Genomic DNA, 15,956 nt, shown 5'->3' with positions numbered 1-15,956 from the left:
TGCGGGCGGCTCCGGTGCGGCGGGGCGCTGTCCCGTGCCTCCTCGAGCTACAGAGGAAGGAGAGGTGAGCGGCGGCGGGGCGGCAGGTGAGGTGGTGCCCGGTCCCACGCGTCCGCAGTCCTTTCTGTTGATCACATCTGAATGTAGTTTGAGTTCGTCCTCAGTTGTTTTATGATGATCGGTAGGTGTTAGCGTGTTTCAGAATGATAGTCTTTAACGTCTGAGTAACTTTAATGTCATTAGCAGCAGCTGTCTTCATATTAAGCAATTGCGTGGTGTATTTTTCAAGTTGTTAATGTTTGCTTTTTGTCAGAAAATGAATTTGATAAGAGTCTTCAGGCTTGCCTCTACGTTTCCGTGAGAATTTCAGTCCAAGCAGTAATACATCCATTCTGCATCTTAAAATGGCTTTATGAGAGCTACCGCGGTTTGCTAAATATTCACGGCAACCGTATTAAAGTGCACTTTATACAAAAACAGCTTGCTTCTCATTGTTGCACGTTTCGAGGTTTCAGACTTAATACAACACAGCGTTCTCTACCTGATCATGTACCTTCCGTGAGACAAGAGATCAGCTTCCTATCCCTTCTGACTTGATACTCAATTTGAACTTCAACCAATGTACTGTCCTAAGCCTGTGTCTCTAAAGGGTTCCATTTTTCAGATTTTGACAGCAATTGATTACTACTTAAACACGGAACATGTGTGGGGTCTTATGCGTGTTAGGAACTGTCAGTGTTAGGTTAATGGTTGGGCTGGATGATCTTCAAGGGTCTTTTCTTTTCCAACCTAGACGATTCTGTTATTTAATATACAAGTTCTAATATTTCTGTTTGAAGTAAATTAAAACAGTTCTGCCTATTTGAGATTTTCAGTGTGTTTTCAGTATATATTTGGGTCTCGGTGTTCACAGGTATTTCAGACCAGTGGAGATGCAGATCTACTTGTTGTTGACAATGCTCTTGATATATTCTGCATTTCATTTTTTTGCAGCCATGCCCTGTACTTCTCTTCCAGCAGTGATGATGAATTTGAAATGTGTAAGTAATAGCACATGTTTGTTTTCTGAAGGACTATGAAAAGGACACCTTTCTATCTGTTTATAGTAAAGTATTTTTAAGCATGATTTTCTTTCATCGCTCCTGCTGCAAAGTACATTTTCTCCTTCTGTGCAGTGTTGGTAGCTATACGCCGCAGTGAGTGTCCTTGCATCTCATGTCTCAGTCTTGGATGCTTTTTTGCCTTGCATTATTTTTTCTTCTTGCCTCACATTTGTCTGTTCCTTGATACTCGCTTGCTTGTTAGTCTATGGGGCATCTTTGAATTAACATTTTCTCCAAGCAGTTACTGTTATAAACACATCTTAAGTACTTGGAGGAATTGCCTTTTGCACGTCACAGCTTTTACTGCATGAGTCTTCACCAGGCAGCAGGATGTTTTTGGCTTTTTGGCTCAAGGTCTTGGTAAGATGGAACTGAATACTAAATTTGACATGGTGGATTCTGCTGTGCATAACTTTGTTTAGCCTGTACATACAAAACCTGATATTCCTTTCTTTTTTTTTCTTTTGGCAATAGCAGTTGTGGCTATCATTTTGTGCTAGGATAGTTGAGTGCACACTAGGTTTTTTCTTGTTCAAGAGTTCTATTTAGCTCCTTGGACTAATCATGGCTCTGCCACATCTCAGGTGGGTTTCAGCTTGGTAAGTAATTTAAAGGTTTGTAAATCTTGCAATACGTTCCTCATTACGTATTCAACATTTGAACAGAGATGGTTGAAATGGTAAGGCAACAAGTTGTGTCTGTTTATTTTGCCTTTTGCATATCACTCATGTTAGTCCTGCTGCTTTTAAAGCTGATCTCTCATTAGAGTTTGTGCTGTGCTCCAGTTCAGTGCCACAGGAATGATCTTAAGCATTGCAAAGACTTAATACTTGCATCCAGTTGAATTAAAATGTGCTGTGTACAGTTCCTGCACTACCACTGGGGTTTTAAATCTGATAAATACTTCAATATTGTCCATTCATTAGGTCATTGTTCACTCTCCTGTAATTTTAAAACTTAAATATTTGGCAGTCTGCTCTTCTTTCCCCCTCTCTTTTTTTTTTTTTTAATTTTGCTTTCATCCAGGAGTCTGTTGAGGCCAAAGTCATGTGTTGGCTCTGGCGGGGAAGATAGCTGAGGGCAACAAGTTGGGCCTTGGAGCAGAGTGTTTGCAAAGCTATTCTGTTGCCATGCTATCACTATGGTGACAGTCCTAGGAAAGAGTGAAATGAAACAATGTGCCAAGAGACAAGAAACTAAAGAGAATTGATTTAAAAAGTAGCAAGTAATTTTTCTGTAAGCTTTCGGTTTCCTGTGACCAGCTGTCAGCCTTACTAGTGTGGTGCTGCTTCATGGTCTAACACTGGTTATGATCACTGGGAAGGCTTCTGGCCGTTGGTTCTGCAGCGAGCCACCTTGATGTGGTGGCTTGGGAAGGCAGCAAATGCTGTTTACTTCTTTTGTAATCAAGATAGTGGTGAAGATTACTGACTGGGTGCTAAAGCTGAAAGTAACTTACTGCTTCAAATACTATCTGAGCTTCAAGGTCTTGTTTTCCCACACATTGTGCTCAGTCCCATCCTGTGCTTTTTAACTTAAAGCATGCTTTCAGGGTAGCATTTGGGAGTAGCTCAGCTGCTCTTCCTGGTACCAGAATCTACTGATCAGCCATAAAAGCTTTATCAAGCAAACCTAGCTTCTGGTTTTGGGCTTACTGCATAGCACAAAAGTTTATAATCCCATTGCAGTTGTGCATGCAGCTCCACATTGTGAGAACAAACACTCCTTAACTGCTATTTGGTCCATTAAGTTCTGAAGAAGGGGCAATTGTTTCCCTTCTCCCCAGCCTGATTTATGCTTTAATGAAATTTGTTCCCCTTCAGCTTTCCTGAATCTCATACTGACGAAGGTGTGTGAAATTTTGATGGCACTTTTGATAATCTCTCAGAAGTCACTACTTTTGTATGTGCATGTGCAGTACTGCTGCCTGAACTGTGTTTTCGTGTTTAGCAGTCACCACAATATTCCCGGAGCGATTAAAATGCATTTATTTCTGAGTAGTAGTACTGAATTGCTGTTCTGCAGTCAGGTATGATTGTTACCATTTCATCTGAACATTGTTTTTTTGAAGACGTAGTAGAGTAAGCATAGGGACACACCTTTGCAGTAGGAAAACTACCTGCAGTTCTTGAAATGCTTAGAGAAAATACTGATAAACCTCTTCAAATCCACCCCCAATGATCCACATATATGAGAAGGCTGTAGTGGATGCTGCAAGATATGCAACAGCACTTCTTATGTGGCTTTGTGCTAGGCAAGGAATGAATAATGAAGAAAATGCTAGAAAGCTGCTGTCATGCTTTGAGGAATTGAGAGTTGGAATCATGTAAAGAATTATTATGTTTGTTTGGTTGGGGTTTTTTTAAGACCTTAGACCGAATTTTTACTAGTTGCACACTTTTCTCTTAAAAAGCATAAAAAAAGAAACAGAACCTTGTTCTTAGTTAATCTTTTATTGTTTCAGTTTTAGCTAGAATGAAGACTCCCAAATCTGTTTCTAAAAGGGTGGATTCAAGGTGGGTGATGTAACTAATGACTTTTCAATGCTTATATGTTAGATTTCTGTATCACATGTACTATTCAGAATACAGAAAAAGGTCAAAAGTTTTAGTGATTCATAGGCAGATATGTATATAGGAGAGTGCAGACAGAAGAACTGTTATGTGTTCAGCCTTTATGTTCCGATCAAATGTCAAACAGGATGTCTGGAGGTGTACATGCTCTATTGCCGTTCCTATTAATGGATGTAGTTGATAACATTTGCTGTGAGCAATTGATCATGTTATATTGGGTGGCTTTTTTTGGCTTGCTTTTTTAGTAAGGCAAACTTACTCTTCTATTTTCCTGCTTGTGCCTACCTTTTTTCACATTATTTGCTTGTTTTACAGTTTGAAGGACTTTATTGATGACTCGGATGATTTCTTCTTGGACTTTAAAGTGAGGACAACAAAGAATGGCAAGTAACTGTCCAACAGCAAATATGAAGCAGGCATTTTAATGGGTGGAAGGATAGCATTCAGTGATGAGCTCATAAATTTCTGGGAGGGCTTGTTAAACATAAGATCACTTTGTCTCTTCCTTGAGGATAGTAGATAAGAGGCTTTTCTGTTTCCTCTCAGGGTAACAGAGAAAACCATGGTCATGCTCTTCTGACAAGTGTAGTTTTTGAAGAATTGCTGTACGTGTGTAGATACTGTGGACTATCTGCTAGTACTTGGGTCTATGAAAAGAGTAGCAACTTGTGGTTGATTAGACTGGTTGATTAGACTGCAAATATGGGGTGATCACTGTGGAGAGATGACTTAGGATATCCAAAACAGCGTTCTTACAGCTGTACTAGCTCTTTCTGTGGCCAAAAGACACCAAGTAAAGAAAGAAGATAACCATTGTTAAACTAGATAACTTTAATTTGATATAGATATTGGCGATCAGGCCAGTCTTGCCTATGGGTGTTGCAGAGCCACAGATAGGGTACTTTAATTTGGAGTTTCTGTAGCCAAGGTCCTTTGTGTAATCCTGTTAACACTGGCTACAAGGTGCCCTGGCAAACCGTGACTTGAGGGATTTTAGTGCTTCTCTGAGCAGAGGATCCCTCTTTTCCCCCAAGGGATGGAAAGTGCCTTGGTTTACTAACGTTCTCATCCATACAACCAAACTGGACTTTCCTAGAAAGAGTGAACAGAACTCTGTAATACATTCTTTACACAGCCCCATGGCCAGTGATCATGTGATAGAATTCTAGTAGATAAGGGATGATAACAGTGATCTCCTGAACTTGGAGAAGCTCTGACCTTTGATCAAAAAGGGTGGGATCTCTTGCAGCTGGTGCTGACTGTCATGCCTGAAACGTGTATGACCACTTCAGACTAAAAAGCTAATGGAATGGTTTCTGGCGGAGAAATGGGGGAAGCAAAGTGGATCAGAAGCATCATTAAAAAAAAAAAAAGTTCTGACATGATCCCTTGAGATGTCAAATCTGATATGTCGGAAGCCTTGTTGGCAAGTGTGTACTTTGCTGTAGGCTATGGTCCGGTCAGCTAAGACTGAGCATTTGTTAAGTTACCCTTCTTGTGGTAGTTTTATGAAACTTTAATATGAAATGTTCAGCCTTACTCTTACATGCATGTAGTTTTTGTTACTGGAAATGAAGATTATGCCAGCACTAGCTACCTATTCAGGATTGTTAGGCCTGATGACTGACGTACACATGCATGGTGTTCAAACTACCTTTTTTTGATACATCTTTCAGTGACTTTCCATTTAGTATGATGGTAAATGAGCAGCATGTAAGAAAGAAAAGATCTTTCTATTTGTTGTGCTTTCCTATCTTTCAAGGGATTTTTTTGTTTTAAAACAAAGGCAGGTCTCCTAAATGAAATTATAAGCTGTTTCTTTTGAATTGCAGGACAGAAGGATCTTCAGACCCCGAAAAAGTTGATGACTTCTGGAAAGAAAAACGCTTGCTGCCAAGAACTGCAGTATCCAGAGTCTTCAAGTGACCTTGAAGATTCTGTCTTTGTAGAAAGTTCACGGCATGACTCCCAAAAAGGGGAAGTGAATGACTTGAAAGCGAATCGGTGGCACATAAAACTCCCACCTGCACAAAATCTGAAAGAGTCAATTTTCAGAGGCAGTTCAGACTTGCCTAGAAGGAAAGAAAGCAGCTGTGAAAAGAGTACAGAAAATAAAGTGCCAATTGTGGCACTGCGACAAAGTACAGAGGTAGAATCAGATAGCTCAGATGACGAATTTGAATCGTTAATAGAACGGATAAGGATACGAAGTACACCCCGAAAACCTATCTTAAGCACAAGTAAAACTGTCTCCCAGCCGAGCACAGTAGGTAAGCAGTTGTTCTTGGCTAAATTGGAAGCTCCCTGTTGGCAGCAGTGGTAATGCTCACTGCTGAATTCTCACTTGTGTGCTATAGCTTTAAAAGTGCAACCCAGCATCTTGCAATTACATATGATGCAATCAGAAATTATTCCTCTGACCATTTGGAAAAGTGATTCTACTAGTCTTGTTGTATGAAGATTTAAGTTTTTCACTATTGCTTGTTTTTATAATTCCTACAACTGTAGGCATTTTTAGTTTTAACAAATGTTCTGAAAACAAATTTAACTGGTGGTTTTGAATTATGTTAATTTTTCCCCTGTATGATAGCAATTAATGTGAAGCTGTCATTTGGTAAGATTGAGATTTTGAGCAGTTTAGATGCTGTTAATTTAGTATTTGGATTTAAAACTGACTTTATTTAAAATACACTTTATAATGAGAATTTCCTAAATAGTAGCTCCTTCTCTCCTATGACTAATTGAAGTGAACTCCAGCTGAAAAATTGCAAAGGGGGATAAAGGGAAAAATATTGCTGAGTAAGAGGAGGTAAAAACACATCTTTTTGTAGAAAAGTAAAGATGGGGTGCTTTCTTCACTAAGGGCTAGTTCAGGGCAAGGAGACCTATGAAAGAGGATGACTGACAGCACAGAAATATGCCCTAGGAAAGGGCAGACTTTTGTTTTTATTGGAATATGTCAATGTGGTCTATAAAACATATTCTAGAAGTGAGCTAGCAGCTACACTGGCTTCTGGGTATGGTTGAATGGTGAAAGGAGACAAGTGGCCCAAATAGGTAAACAGTTATAGAAAAGCCAGCAGAGAGAGCATGTACTGAAACTTCAAACCTTGAAGCAGTCCTTGATTTCTGGTGTGAATATCAGTGATTTTAGCAATCTGTCCAGATGGGGAAATAGGCAGCTGTCTGCTTAGAACTGCATGTGAAACAAATGATGTGACTTATGGTACATGACAGGTTAGAATGATTTTTCAGTTCCAATGGTCTCTCTGCATTACTGCTCCCAGTGATGCATTTTGAATTGTTGAAATGTCACAGAAATGCCTGAGTGAGGTCACAGATGCTTTTCACTTCCTCCTAGCTGAACGTTTGAAAGTTTGGAGTCTGCCATGCCTTTACTGAATAGTAATTTTTGTAGTATGTAACAGCAAATTACCTTTCCGTCAGTTGTAAAAGTCTTCACATTCAAGTATGCCCAGTGAGAGTGTGTGTGCTGAGGTGGAATGTTTGACTTTTTCATTGTCTGTTACCTGGTTGCTGACATCTGTGCTCCCCATTCTTTGGGAGCGTGTAATCCTGTGACTTTCTGTTGAACTAGAAAACATGAAGCCACGCTGTGAGGATGCCCAGCCCTTAAAAGGGGAGGGAGTCAAGACACCAAGGCCGAACTCCATTTCCCTTCAAGAAACACCTTCCACGATAATGGCTTCTGTAAGAATTCCTAGGAATGAATTGGTTGGCTGCTCACAATCGGCCAAGACAGAGAAAAGGTAAGTGCTTCTCTACCTTTACCGTGTTCTAGGACCATTACAGATGGACAAAGAGATGCTCAGAATTTTGCCTGTGATGGTGTTCTGATTTTTTTTTTGCTGGTACCTAGAAACTTCTGCTACCGATTCAGGAGTTGTTAATGGTTAAGTAGCTGGAAATCAAAGCTTTCAGACTTGGGTACGACAGGGAGAATAGAAGCTAATCTCCATTTAGAGGGATTGATGACAAATCTGAGAAATGTCAAATCTGTAAATGTTAGCTCTCTTGCTATTCTTTGTCTTGGCACAGCATACTTCTAACGTGTGCTGGCCCTACAGGTTCTGTCTGTCTAGCTGTCTGCCTCTGAAAATATATCAAAATTGATTCTATTAGTAATCCATGCCTTTTAACAGGCTGGTCTTGATATTTTTGACCTATATCCTTATAACTTGCAAGAATTCATGTTTCTTTTTCTATATGTGGATGCAGCTTAAGCTTTTCAGAAGAATCTCTTTTTCATTTCTAATAGCTGCCTTTATTCTGCCTATTAACTGTGTGATGTTTCCTTTAGTCATTTTATAATTATGTATACGAATACAAAACCTTTAAATGATGTCTTCAAAGCTGATGCTTTGTCAGAATGCTGCAGTATTGGAGTTAGTAATCCTGATGGAATATCTACTTGCCCTGAATGAATTCCTGAGGATTCCCAGAACATCTTTGGCTGTGTTTCTGAAAATATACCTTTATTGTGGGTGATCATGTTACGGGTGTTCATATATTGATCAAGTTTTTGTATAATTGTGGCTCACTGCACCACAAAGATCTGAGACACCCTCTTTTCCTATTTAGGAATCCTTATAATCTAGTTTTGTGAATTAATGAAATAACTGCAGAACTATGGCAACAGCTCTGCCCCTTCATGCCCCTGAAGGAGGAAGAAGACACTGTAAGCATGTGCACCCCACTGGCCTTGGGAGGGCAAGCTAGTGGAAAGAGTCAGGAGAGGTTTATGCCAGTGGCAGCCTCCTAAAGATCTTCACTGGCTAGAAAGTGGCCATTATTTTTCAGTGTGGTATCTGTGCTTCAGTAAAGTGCTTTATGGCTTTTTTTGCAGGCTCAGGGTGTGCTCAGTGCCTGGCTGTTTCTTGCAAGATCTCTCAAATCCAGCTTCCCACTACGTGAAGTATTTCAAGAAAAATAAAGAGGAGCTGGCACAGAAGCTCTATTGTCTGTATAACAGTACCATCTTTGAGAAAAAGGTTGGCTTCAAAACGAAAACTACAGTTCTAAAATGCTGGTTAATATGTTTCTCCTCACTTTTTGATGTGATTGCTGTTTATCTTCTTCAGTTGGTAGAAATCAAGCATTATAGCACTGGCTTATGTTTGAATTAGTTCAAGCAATTTCTTTGCAAGGGGTTTATTGCCACTGTGGTGCAGTGGTTTTCCCCCTGGCTTGCCTTCCTGGCTGTAATGGTGTAGCACCCATGGAGGAGCAGTCTGGGTGCTGTCCAAGAGTCCCTGATGAGAGAAACTGCTACGTGAGGGGCCTTGGGTCAGCTGCATGTTTGAAGAGGTGACTGATGCTTATCTTCATGTATTTTCTAGTACCTGCATGATCATCAACTCTCAGCAGCCTGGGAATATTTCTGAGCTGAACAGGCTCACTGTTGCTGAAAGCAAAATACTTTGTTCCCCAGTGCTTCGGCCTGTGAAGACACTTACTACCGTTGGACCATTTACTTAAGCTTATTAACTAATTTAGATGACAGAAAACTGTTAGCCAAAGAACAGAGCTAACCATGATACATACATACGAGGGCTTATAAAATCAGGAGCAGCACAGAGGATAAGCAAGGGGTGATTTATTCACCCTCTTGCAGTGCGGAGGTGCCTCAAATTAAAATGGAAAGTTGCAGGTACAGAACAACCAAAGCAGATGGTACCTGACCTGTACATTATTAAACTGTAGAATTTCTGATCATAGACTATTGTGGATACTAACAATGCATATGTATTCTTAAACCTACACACACACTACACTCTCCACAAAACCCCAGAAAACAACTTTTAGGGGCTATTTAATGCAAAGGAACTGCCTGTGGCTCAGTGAGAACTTGTCTTGCAAATGGCTAGCACTTGGGAAGGGTACATTTTGAAGAGGAAATTCTGTTTTATGCCTGACCTGTCCTTGTATTTCCTCTTGAGCAGCATGTGTTAGCCACTGCTGAAGGCATAGCAGAGGAACTAAGGGACTTTTTGTCTCATCCTGCATTGTGAAACTCCCTGTGTTGGTTACAGAAAAACTGATGATGGGAATAAGAAGCCATGGAGTGTGGGTTCGCATCTTGATTGACAACAGTGTTAAGGGCACTAGTAGACATATCCTGTACTGGCTTTGCAGTAAATATAAGGGGAAGTCAGAGGGCCAGAAGAAGATAAGTAGGAGAGGGCAGATAAAATGTACTGGTTTGTTTTTCAGTTACCGGAAAAAATGATAATAACCTGGAATAAGAAAATGAGAAAAACGGCAGGATATTGTGTAACTGGGCAGACAGATGGTCCTGAAGGAAAGCGCTATGCTCGCATAGAACTTTCTGAGAAAGTCTGTGACTCTGCAGGTAAGTAAAATAAAAGCTATGCTGATTCTTTGAGAAAGTGAGTTCTAGAGATATAAAAACGTGAATCTGAGGCCTAAGGGATTTGGAACTGGGCCCTGCTTTGAAATTTTGTATTACCTTGAATATATAAGTCCATTAAATCTTGCTCAGGGACATCAAGGGAAACAAGAAAAGCTTCTATAGCTACGTTGGTGATAAATGGAAGACTAGGGAAAATGTGGGTACTCTCTGGAAGGAAACAGGAGACGTGGTTAACTGGCATATGGAGAAGGCTGGGGTACTCAATGACTATTTTTCCTTAGTCTTCACCAGCAACGGCTCTAGCCACACCGTCTAAATCACAGAAGGGAAAGGCGGGGACTGGGAGAATGAAGAACCACCCACTGTAGGAGAAGATCCAGGGAACCTGAAGGTGCAGAAGTCCATGGGACCTGATGAGGTGCACCTGTGGGTCCTGAGGGAACTGGTGGATGAAGTGGCTGAGCCACTATCCATTGTATTTGAGAAATCATGGCAGTCCAGTGAAGTTCCCACTGACTGGAAAAGGGGAAATGCAACCCCCATTTTTAAAAAGGGAAAAAAGGAAGACTCTGGGAACTACAGGCCAGTCAGTCTCACCTCTGTGCCTGGCAAGACCATGGAGCAGGTCCTCCTAGAAACTAGGCTAGGTCACATGGAAAATAGGGAGGTGACTGAGGACAGCCAACATGGCTTCATAAAGGGCAAATTATGCCTGACAAATTTGGTGGCCACCTATGACGGTGTTACAGTGCTGGTGGATAAGAGAAGAGCAACTGACATCATCTACGTGGACTTGTGCAATGCATTTGACTGTGTCCCCAAAACATCCTTGTCTCTAAATTGGAGAGACATGGATTTGACAGATGGACCACTCAGTGGGTAAGGAATTGGCTGGATGGTCACACTCAAAGAGTTGCAGTCAACAGCTCGATGTCCAAGTGGAGAGCGGTGACGAGTGACGTTCCTCAGGGGTCGGTGTTGGGACCAGTGCTGTTTAACATCTCTGTTGGTGACATGGACAGTGGGATCGAGGCACCCTCAGCCAGTTTGCCAACACCACCAAGCCCTGTGGTGCAGTCGACACGCTGGAGGGAAGGGATGTGCCATCTGGAGGGACCTGGACAGGCTGGAGAGGTGGGCCTGTGCAAACCTCATGGAGTTCAACAAGGGCAAGGGCAAGGTCCTGCACATGGGTCGGGGCAATCCCAAGCACAAATCCAGGCTGAGTGATGAGTGAATTGAGAGCATCCCTGTGGAGAAGGACCTAGGGGTGTTGGTGGATGGAAAACTGACTCTGAGCCAGCAATGCGCTCTCAGCCCAAAAAGGCAACCATATCCTGGGCTGTGTCAAGAGAAGTGTGGCCAGCAGTCAAGGGAGGTGATTCTGTCCCTATACTTCACTCTGACCACACCTGCAGTGCTGTGTCCAGCTCTGGGGCTCCCAATCTAAGAAGGACATAGACCTGTTGGAGCAAGTCCAGAGGAGGCCACGAAGATGATGAGGGGCTTGAGCACCTTCCTTATGAGGATAGGCTGAGGGAGTTGGGGCTGTTCAGCCTGGAGAAGTCTTCAGGGAGACTTATAATGGCCTTCCAGTACTCAAAGGGGGCTACAGGAAAGCTGGGGAGGGACTCTTGATCAGGGAGTGTAGGGATAGGATGAGGGGTAATGGTTTTAAACTGAAAGAGAATTAGATTCAGATTAGATATAAGGAAGAAATTCTTCCCTGTGAGGGTGGTGAGACACTGGCACAGGCTGCCCAGAGAAGCTGTGGCTGCCCCCTCCCTGGCAGGGTTCAAGGCAAGGTTGGACGGGGCTTGGAGCAACCTGGGCTGGTGGAAGGTGTCCCTGCCCATGGCAGGGGGGTGGAACTAGGTGGTCTTTAAGGTCCCTTCCAACTCAAACCATTCCATGATGTGATTCTATGATTTTATCTTAGCAAAACATTGGTAATTCCAACCTCCAAAATAACTCTTGCATCTTAATAAAGAATGAGTGTCGAAGGTCTGAAGCCAGTCACCAAGGATGAAAGTCCGTGCCTCCCCATACCTGACTGATCTTAATGTCTTTTGTTTGCCTTACCCTAAGATCGTCTTCGAGACACACTAGTTCATGAGGCTTGCCATGCAGCCACCTGGCTGATCAACGGTGTTCGTGATGGGCATGGACGATTCTGGAGATTTTATGCCAATAAAGCAGCTGTGATTCATCCTGAACTTCCAGTAGTAACACGATGCCACACCTATGAGATTAATTATAAATTCATCTATGAGTGTGTTCTGTGCAGTGCTACGTAAGTAATGTTGTGATCGTGCCTATGAATATGTATTAACTTTGTCTCTAACTTGGCAGTCTCCTGTGTCTAGAAATCATGGGTCTCTTAAACTGTGAAGCAATTGGGAATACTGTCCGCGTTGTCACTTCATATTTTCTGAGCAGCCCACAGAACCTCACTACATGATTCCACATGTTTATTTCCAGGTAGTTTCAGTTCCAGTTCAGAGGTCAGGACAGGCAGAAGTGTCTAGTGAGGACCACTGGTGATGATGGAAGGTTTTTGGGAAGCAGTAAGAAATCAGAATACGTGCCTCAGCTTTAAATGATTGGCAGGGAAAGGTCACACCCCAGGTTGCTGCTCTCACTTTTCAAACATTGCTCAAATGATTCACCTTCTACTGTAGTTGAGTGAATTCGTGGAAGTTTTGGACCACTTATCTGTGATTTCATGGTCAACACTGATCCTATTCTAGGATTTCTGACAGGGGGTGGGATTTCCAGTCTTAACTAAGTACTACATCAAGAGCAATACTTGTGGGCCTACACTGGCAGAGCAACAACTGGATCTGGCACATTCCTGTAGAATGCACATAAGCAAAGTACTAGCATGTGTTGTAGACATAAGGCATTCCAGATCCTTCTGAAATCTATCCACATTTTACAAAGCAACATCTTTGAATGTGCCATAATCTAGGTTTGATCTAAGGAAAAATGTCCACGAGGGAGTGCTAGACTTGGTTCGGTGGACTGAGTTACTTTTTATATGCTCATCCTTGTAAAGATACTGAGGACCATCTGATGCTGAAAGAAGTCAGTTAGTAACTGGCATTCAAAAGCAGAACAAGTCTCCATAGAGACTGGACAGAAAAATGTGTGACAGTAATTAAATATCAGAACAACATATCAGAGGAAGCTCTCTGGGTTTTGTGTCTTGATGACTAAACATTTTGACCTCTTTGTTATAGTAATGCTAAGTAAAATGTAGAGACCAACAATACAATGATTTCTATTGGTTTAAAACTCTAGTAAAGCTATAGTCAGTTTTCTAGTTGATCTTCTATATCATGGACTCTTTCAGCATGTGTATATATTAAAGGAAGAATAGATGTCTGCAGCCACACAGATGTGAGTAGCACTGTGATGTGAAGGACTGAAGCTAGGACACAGATCTACAGATTGCAACACTGGTCATCAGACTTCTGTCTTCCTTACTGCATTTGTGAAATGAGAGCTATGTATATTGCTGAGATCAACCAGAAAATAGTTGCTATAGTAATTTCACAGGTTTCTTACCTTTTGTGGGTAAGGAAGGCTTTGCCTTTTCTGGGAGATAATAGTTGACCACAGGCTTCGGTATGTAACGACCTCAGTCTCAGTGGGAGAACGTGAAGTTTTGTGGATTCAGTTCTCCATAGTCCAGGAAAAGAGGCTGACAATGGTGTGATTTTTTTTTTTTTAACTTAAAAAAAATAATTATTCCCTCCCAACTTTAGGGACTAAATGCATGCTTAGAAAGCATGGAAAGCATGCATGGGATTTTTTTTTTTTCCTGAGGATTGTTTGTGCTACTTCCAGAAGCACTGGAAGAAAAGAGTGTTTCACATAGGAAAGAATCTTCCTGAAGTGTTTAATGTGACTATGAAGTGCATTATTTGCATATATGCAACAGAGCACTGAGATTTGATGGTGATGGCTTCAAGGGATAGTTGATATGTGAGTTGTGTTTCAAAATGCTGTAGCACTTCATACTACTAGGCTGAGAGTGGAAGAGACAGAGGAAGAAACCAAGCTGAACAGGCTGTGGAAAAAGTTGTAGGGTAGAAAAACGTGTAATACAGATTTGATTGTTCTGCTGTGTGAAGTATGTGGTCTGTTTCCTGTTCTAAAATGCTTGTTTATAAATATGACCTAAGTAGCCTGGCTGAAGAGAAAGGAGCCCTTTACCCAACCATCTACTCTAAGTGTGAAATCAAAGTACTTATTTTTCCATTTCAGGATTGGACGTCATTCCAAGTCTCTGGACACGGAGCGTTTTGTGTGTGCATTCTGCGGGGGGCAGCTGGTCCTGAGTCAGCGCACTTGCAAGGATGGCACTCCTGCTAGGACACAGCTAACGCCATTTGCAAAGTATGTGAAAGAAAACTATGGACTTACTAAAAGAGAGCAGCATGGGCTGAGTCATGCAGAAGTCATGCAGAAACTCAGTGCTGATTTTGCTTTAAAAACCAGGCTTCAAGATACCTTGTAGTATCTCAATACACTTCCTTTCTTGAGGTCACTTAAATTTTCTATGTAGTAGTAAATGAGTCTAACATGAGTTGAAAAATGTGGGTTTGAAGATTCCAGGTAATTTTATACTTCTAATAAAGAAGACCTTAAGGCCTTTTCTAAAATGGGAAAGCGTGAGCAAGCAATGATGACAAATTCCATGGTGATGCACAAAGTGTATCCTAAGACATCAGATAAACACCACCTGTGCCTGGGAAGATGCAGTTCTAGGCCCATCATGAGACTGACTTGCTGTGTTTGTCAGGAATTTTCTGAATGGTATTTACACCTGGTGCTTCATAGCATGTCTTCAGTGACTCCAGTGAGCAATGGATTTACTTGTTCATGTGGGTAGTTGATATGCTGTAGACTCTACATGTGCTGAGGAACCGCTAGGTGTACATCTGTCTGGGATTGCCAGATACAAGAAAAATCCAAGCCCACAAGTCAAAGTCCTCTGATGAATTATGATTACACTTTTATAGCAGTTGTGCCTCTATCACTGAGATTACATAGAAGCTAAAATAGATGCAAAATGTCAGGTTGGGGAAAGCGAATTCAAACACTTTGTACCACAGGAGATGGTCTAATCAGGTGACTTAAAGCTTCCATGCAGAACAGGATTTAATGTGTGTTACAGTGTTTGTGCCTGCTGTGAACAAATAGCTCGGGATTAGTAATTTTGAATAATCAATAAATGACATTTTTATACCAACTGTGGCAATGAACCAGGCTTCTTTGTTTCAATTTAACTGTGGCTGTGTAGGTGTAGTACCTGAAAGCTGCTGGGTTTTTTTAAAATTTTGATTTGCTAGCTCGTTTTGAGTCATGTGTAGCTGGTCACTCTGCTTACTCTCAAGAACACCTCTCTCTGCCTCACATCTCCTGCCTGGCCTTTATCAATCCATCACCCAGCAAAAGCCATCCCTTTCTGCAGGGGCTGCTGGAGATGCTGCTGCTTCCGTGTTGCTGTCAAGATTAAGGGAGAATCAAGCACATTTGAGGGCCAGCTTATCACCTTGACAGAAGGGCAGTCTGAGGACAGGCTTCAGGGAAAGTGTTGGAGCTGCCCAGGCCAAAGGCGGATATTTGCTGCCTTCGCCACCCACCCCCAGCAGAGCAGGAGCCTGCTGCAGCAGGCAGTGCGGAACTGCCCATCCCGCCACCCCCGGGCAGCCAGGAAACAGCCCCGCACCTGCCAGAGGGGCTCCATCACCTCACGCGTGCTGGCCTGGCCCTGCCCTCAGGGGCCTGTGCTCGCCCAGCCGCCACACCGCTCCCACCGCCCTGCCCCATGCCGCAGGACTGCGCCTCGGCCGCCCGGCGGTGGCATTTCCTTAC

General features: G+C 42.2%; 1 protein-coding gene across 1 annotated transcript; it reads left to right on the top strand.

The window, feature by feature from the left end:
- The first annotated feature begins 79 nt into the window (after positions 1-79).
- Positions 80-15,391, top strand: GCNA (germ cell nuclear acidic peptidase). The gene is made up of 10 exons (XM_026848738.1): positions 80-86; positions 994-1,040; positions 3,568-3,619; positions 3,992-4,059; positions 5,509-5,946; positions 7,275-7,446; positions 8,544-8,688; positions 9,911-10,049; positions 12,159-12,363; positions 14,343-15,391. The coding sequence occupies exons 2-10, from the start codon at positions 1,037-1,039 to the stop codon at positions 14,593-14,595; spliced, it is 1,476 nt and encodes a 491-aa protein (XP_026704539.1). The 5' UTR covers positions 80-86; positions 994-1,036; the 3' UTR covers positions 14,596-15,391.
- The last annotated feature ends 565 nt before the right edge of the window (positions 15,392-15,956 follow it).

This window comes from Athene cunicularia, assembly GCF_003259725.1.
Source record: "Athene cunicularia isolate RWA chromosome 4 unlocalized genomic scaffold, athCun1 chr4_part3, whole genome shotgun sequence".
Lineage (NCBI taxonomy): Eukaryota > Metazoa > Chordata > Aves > Strigiformes > Strigidae > Athene > Athene cunicularia.
This window is presented reverse-complemented; position numbering and strand designations above follow the sequence as displayed.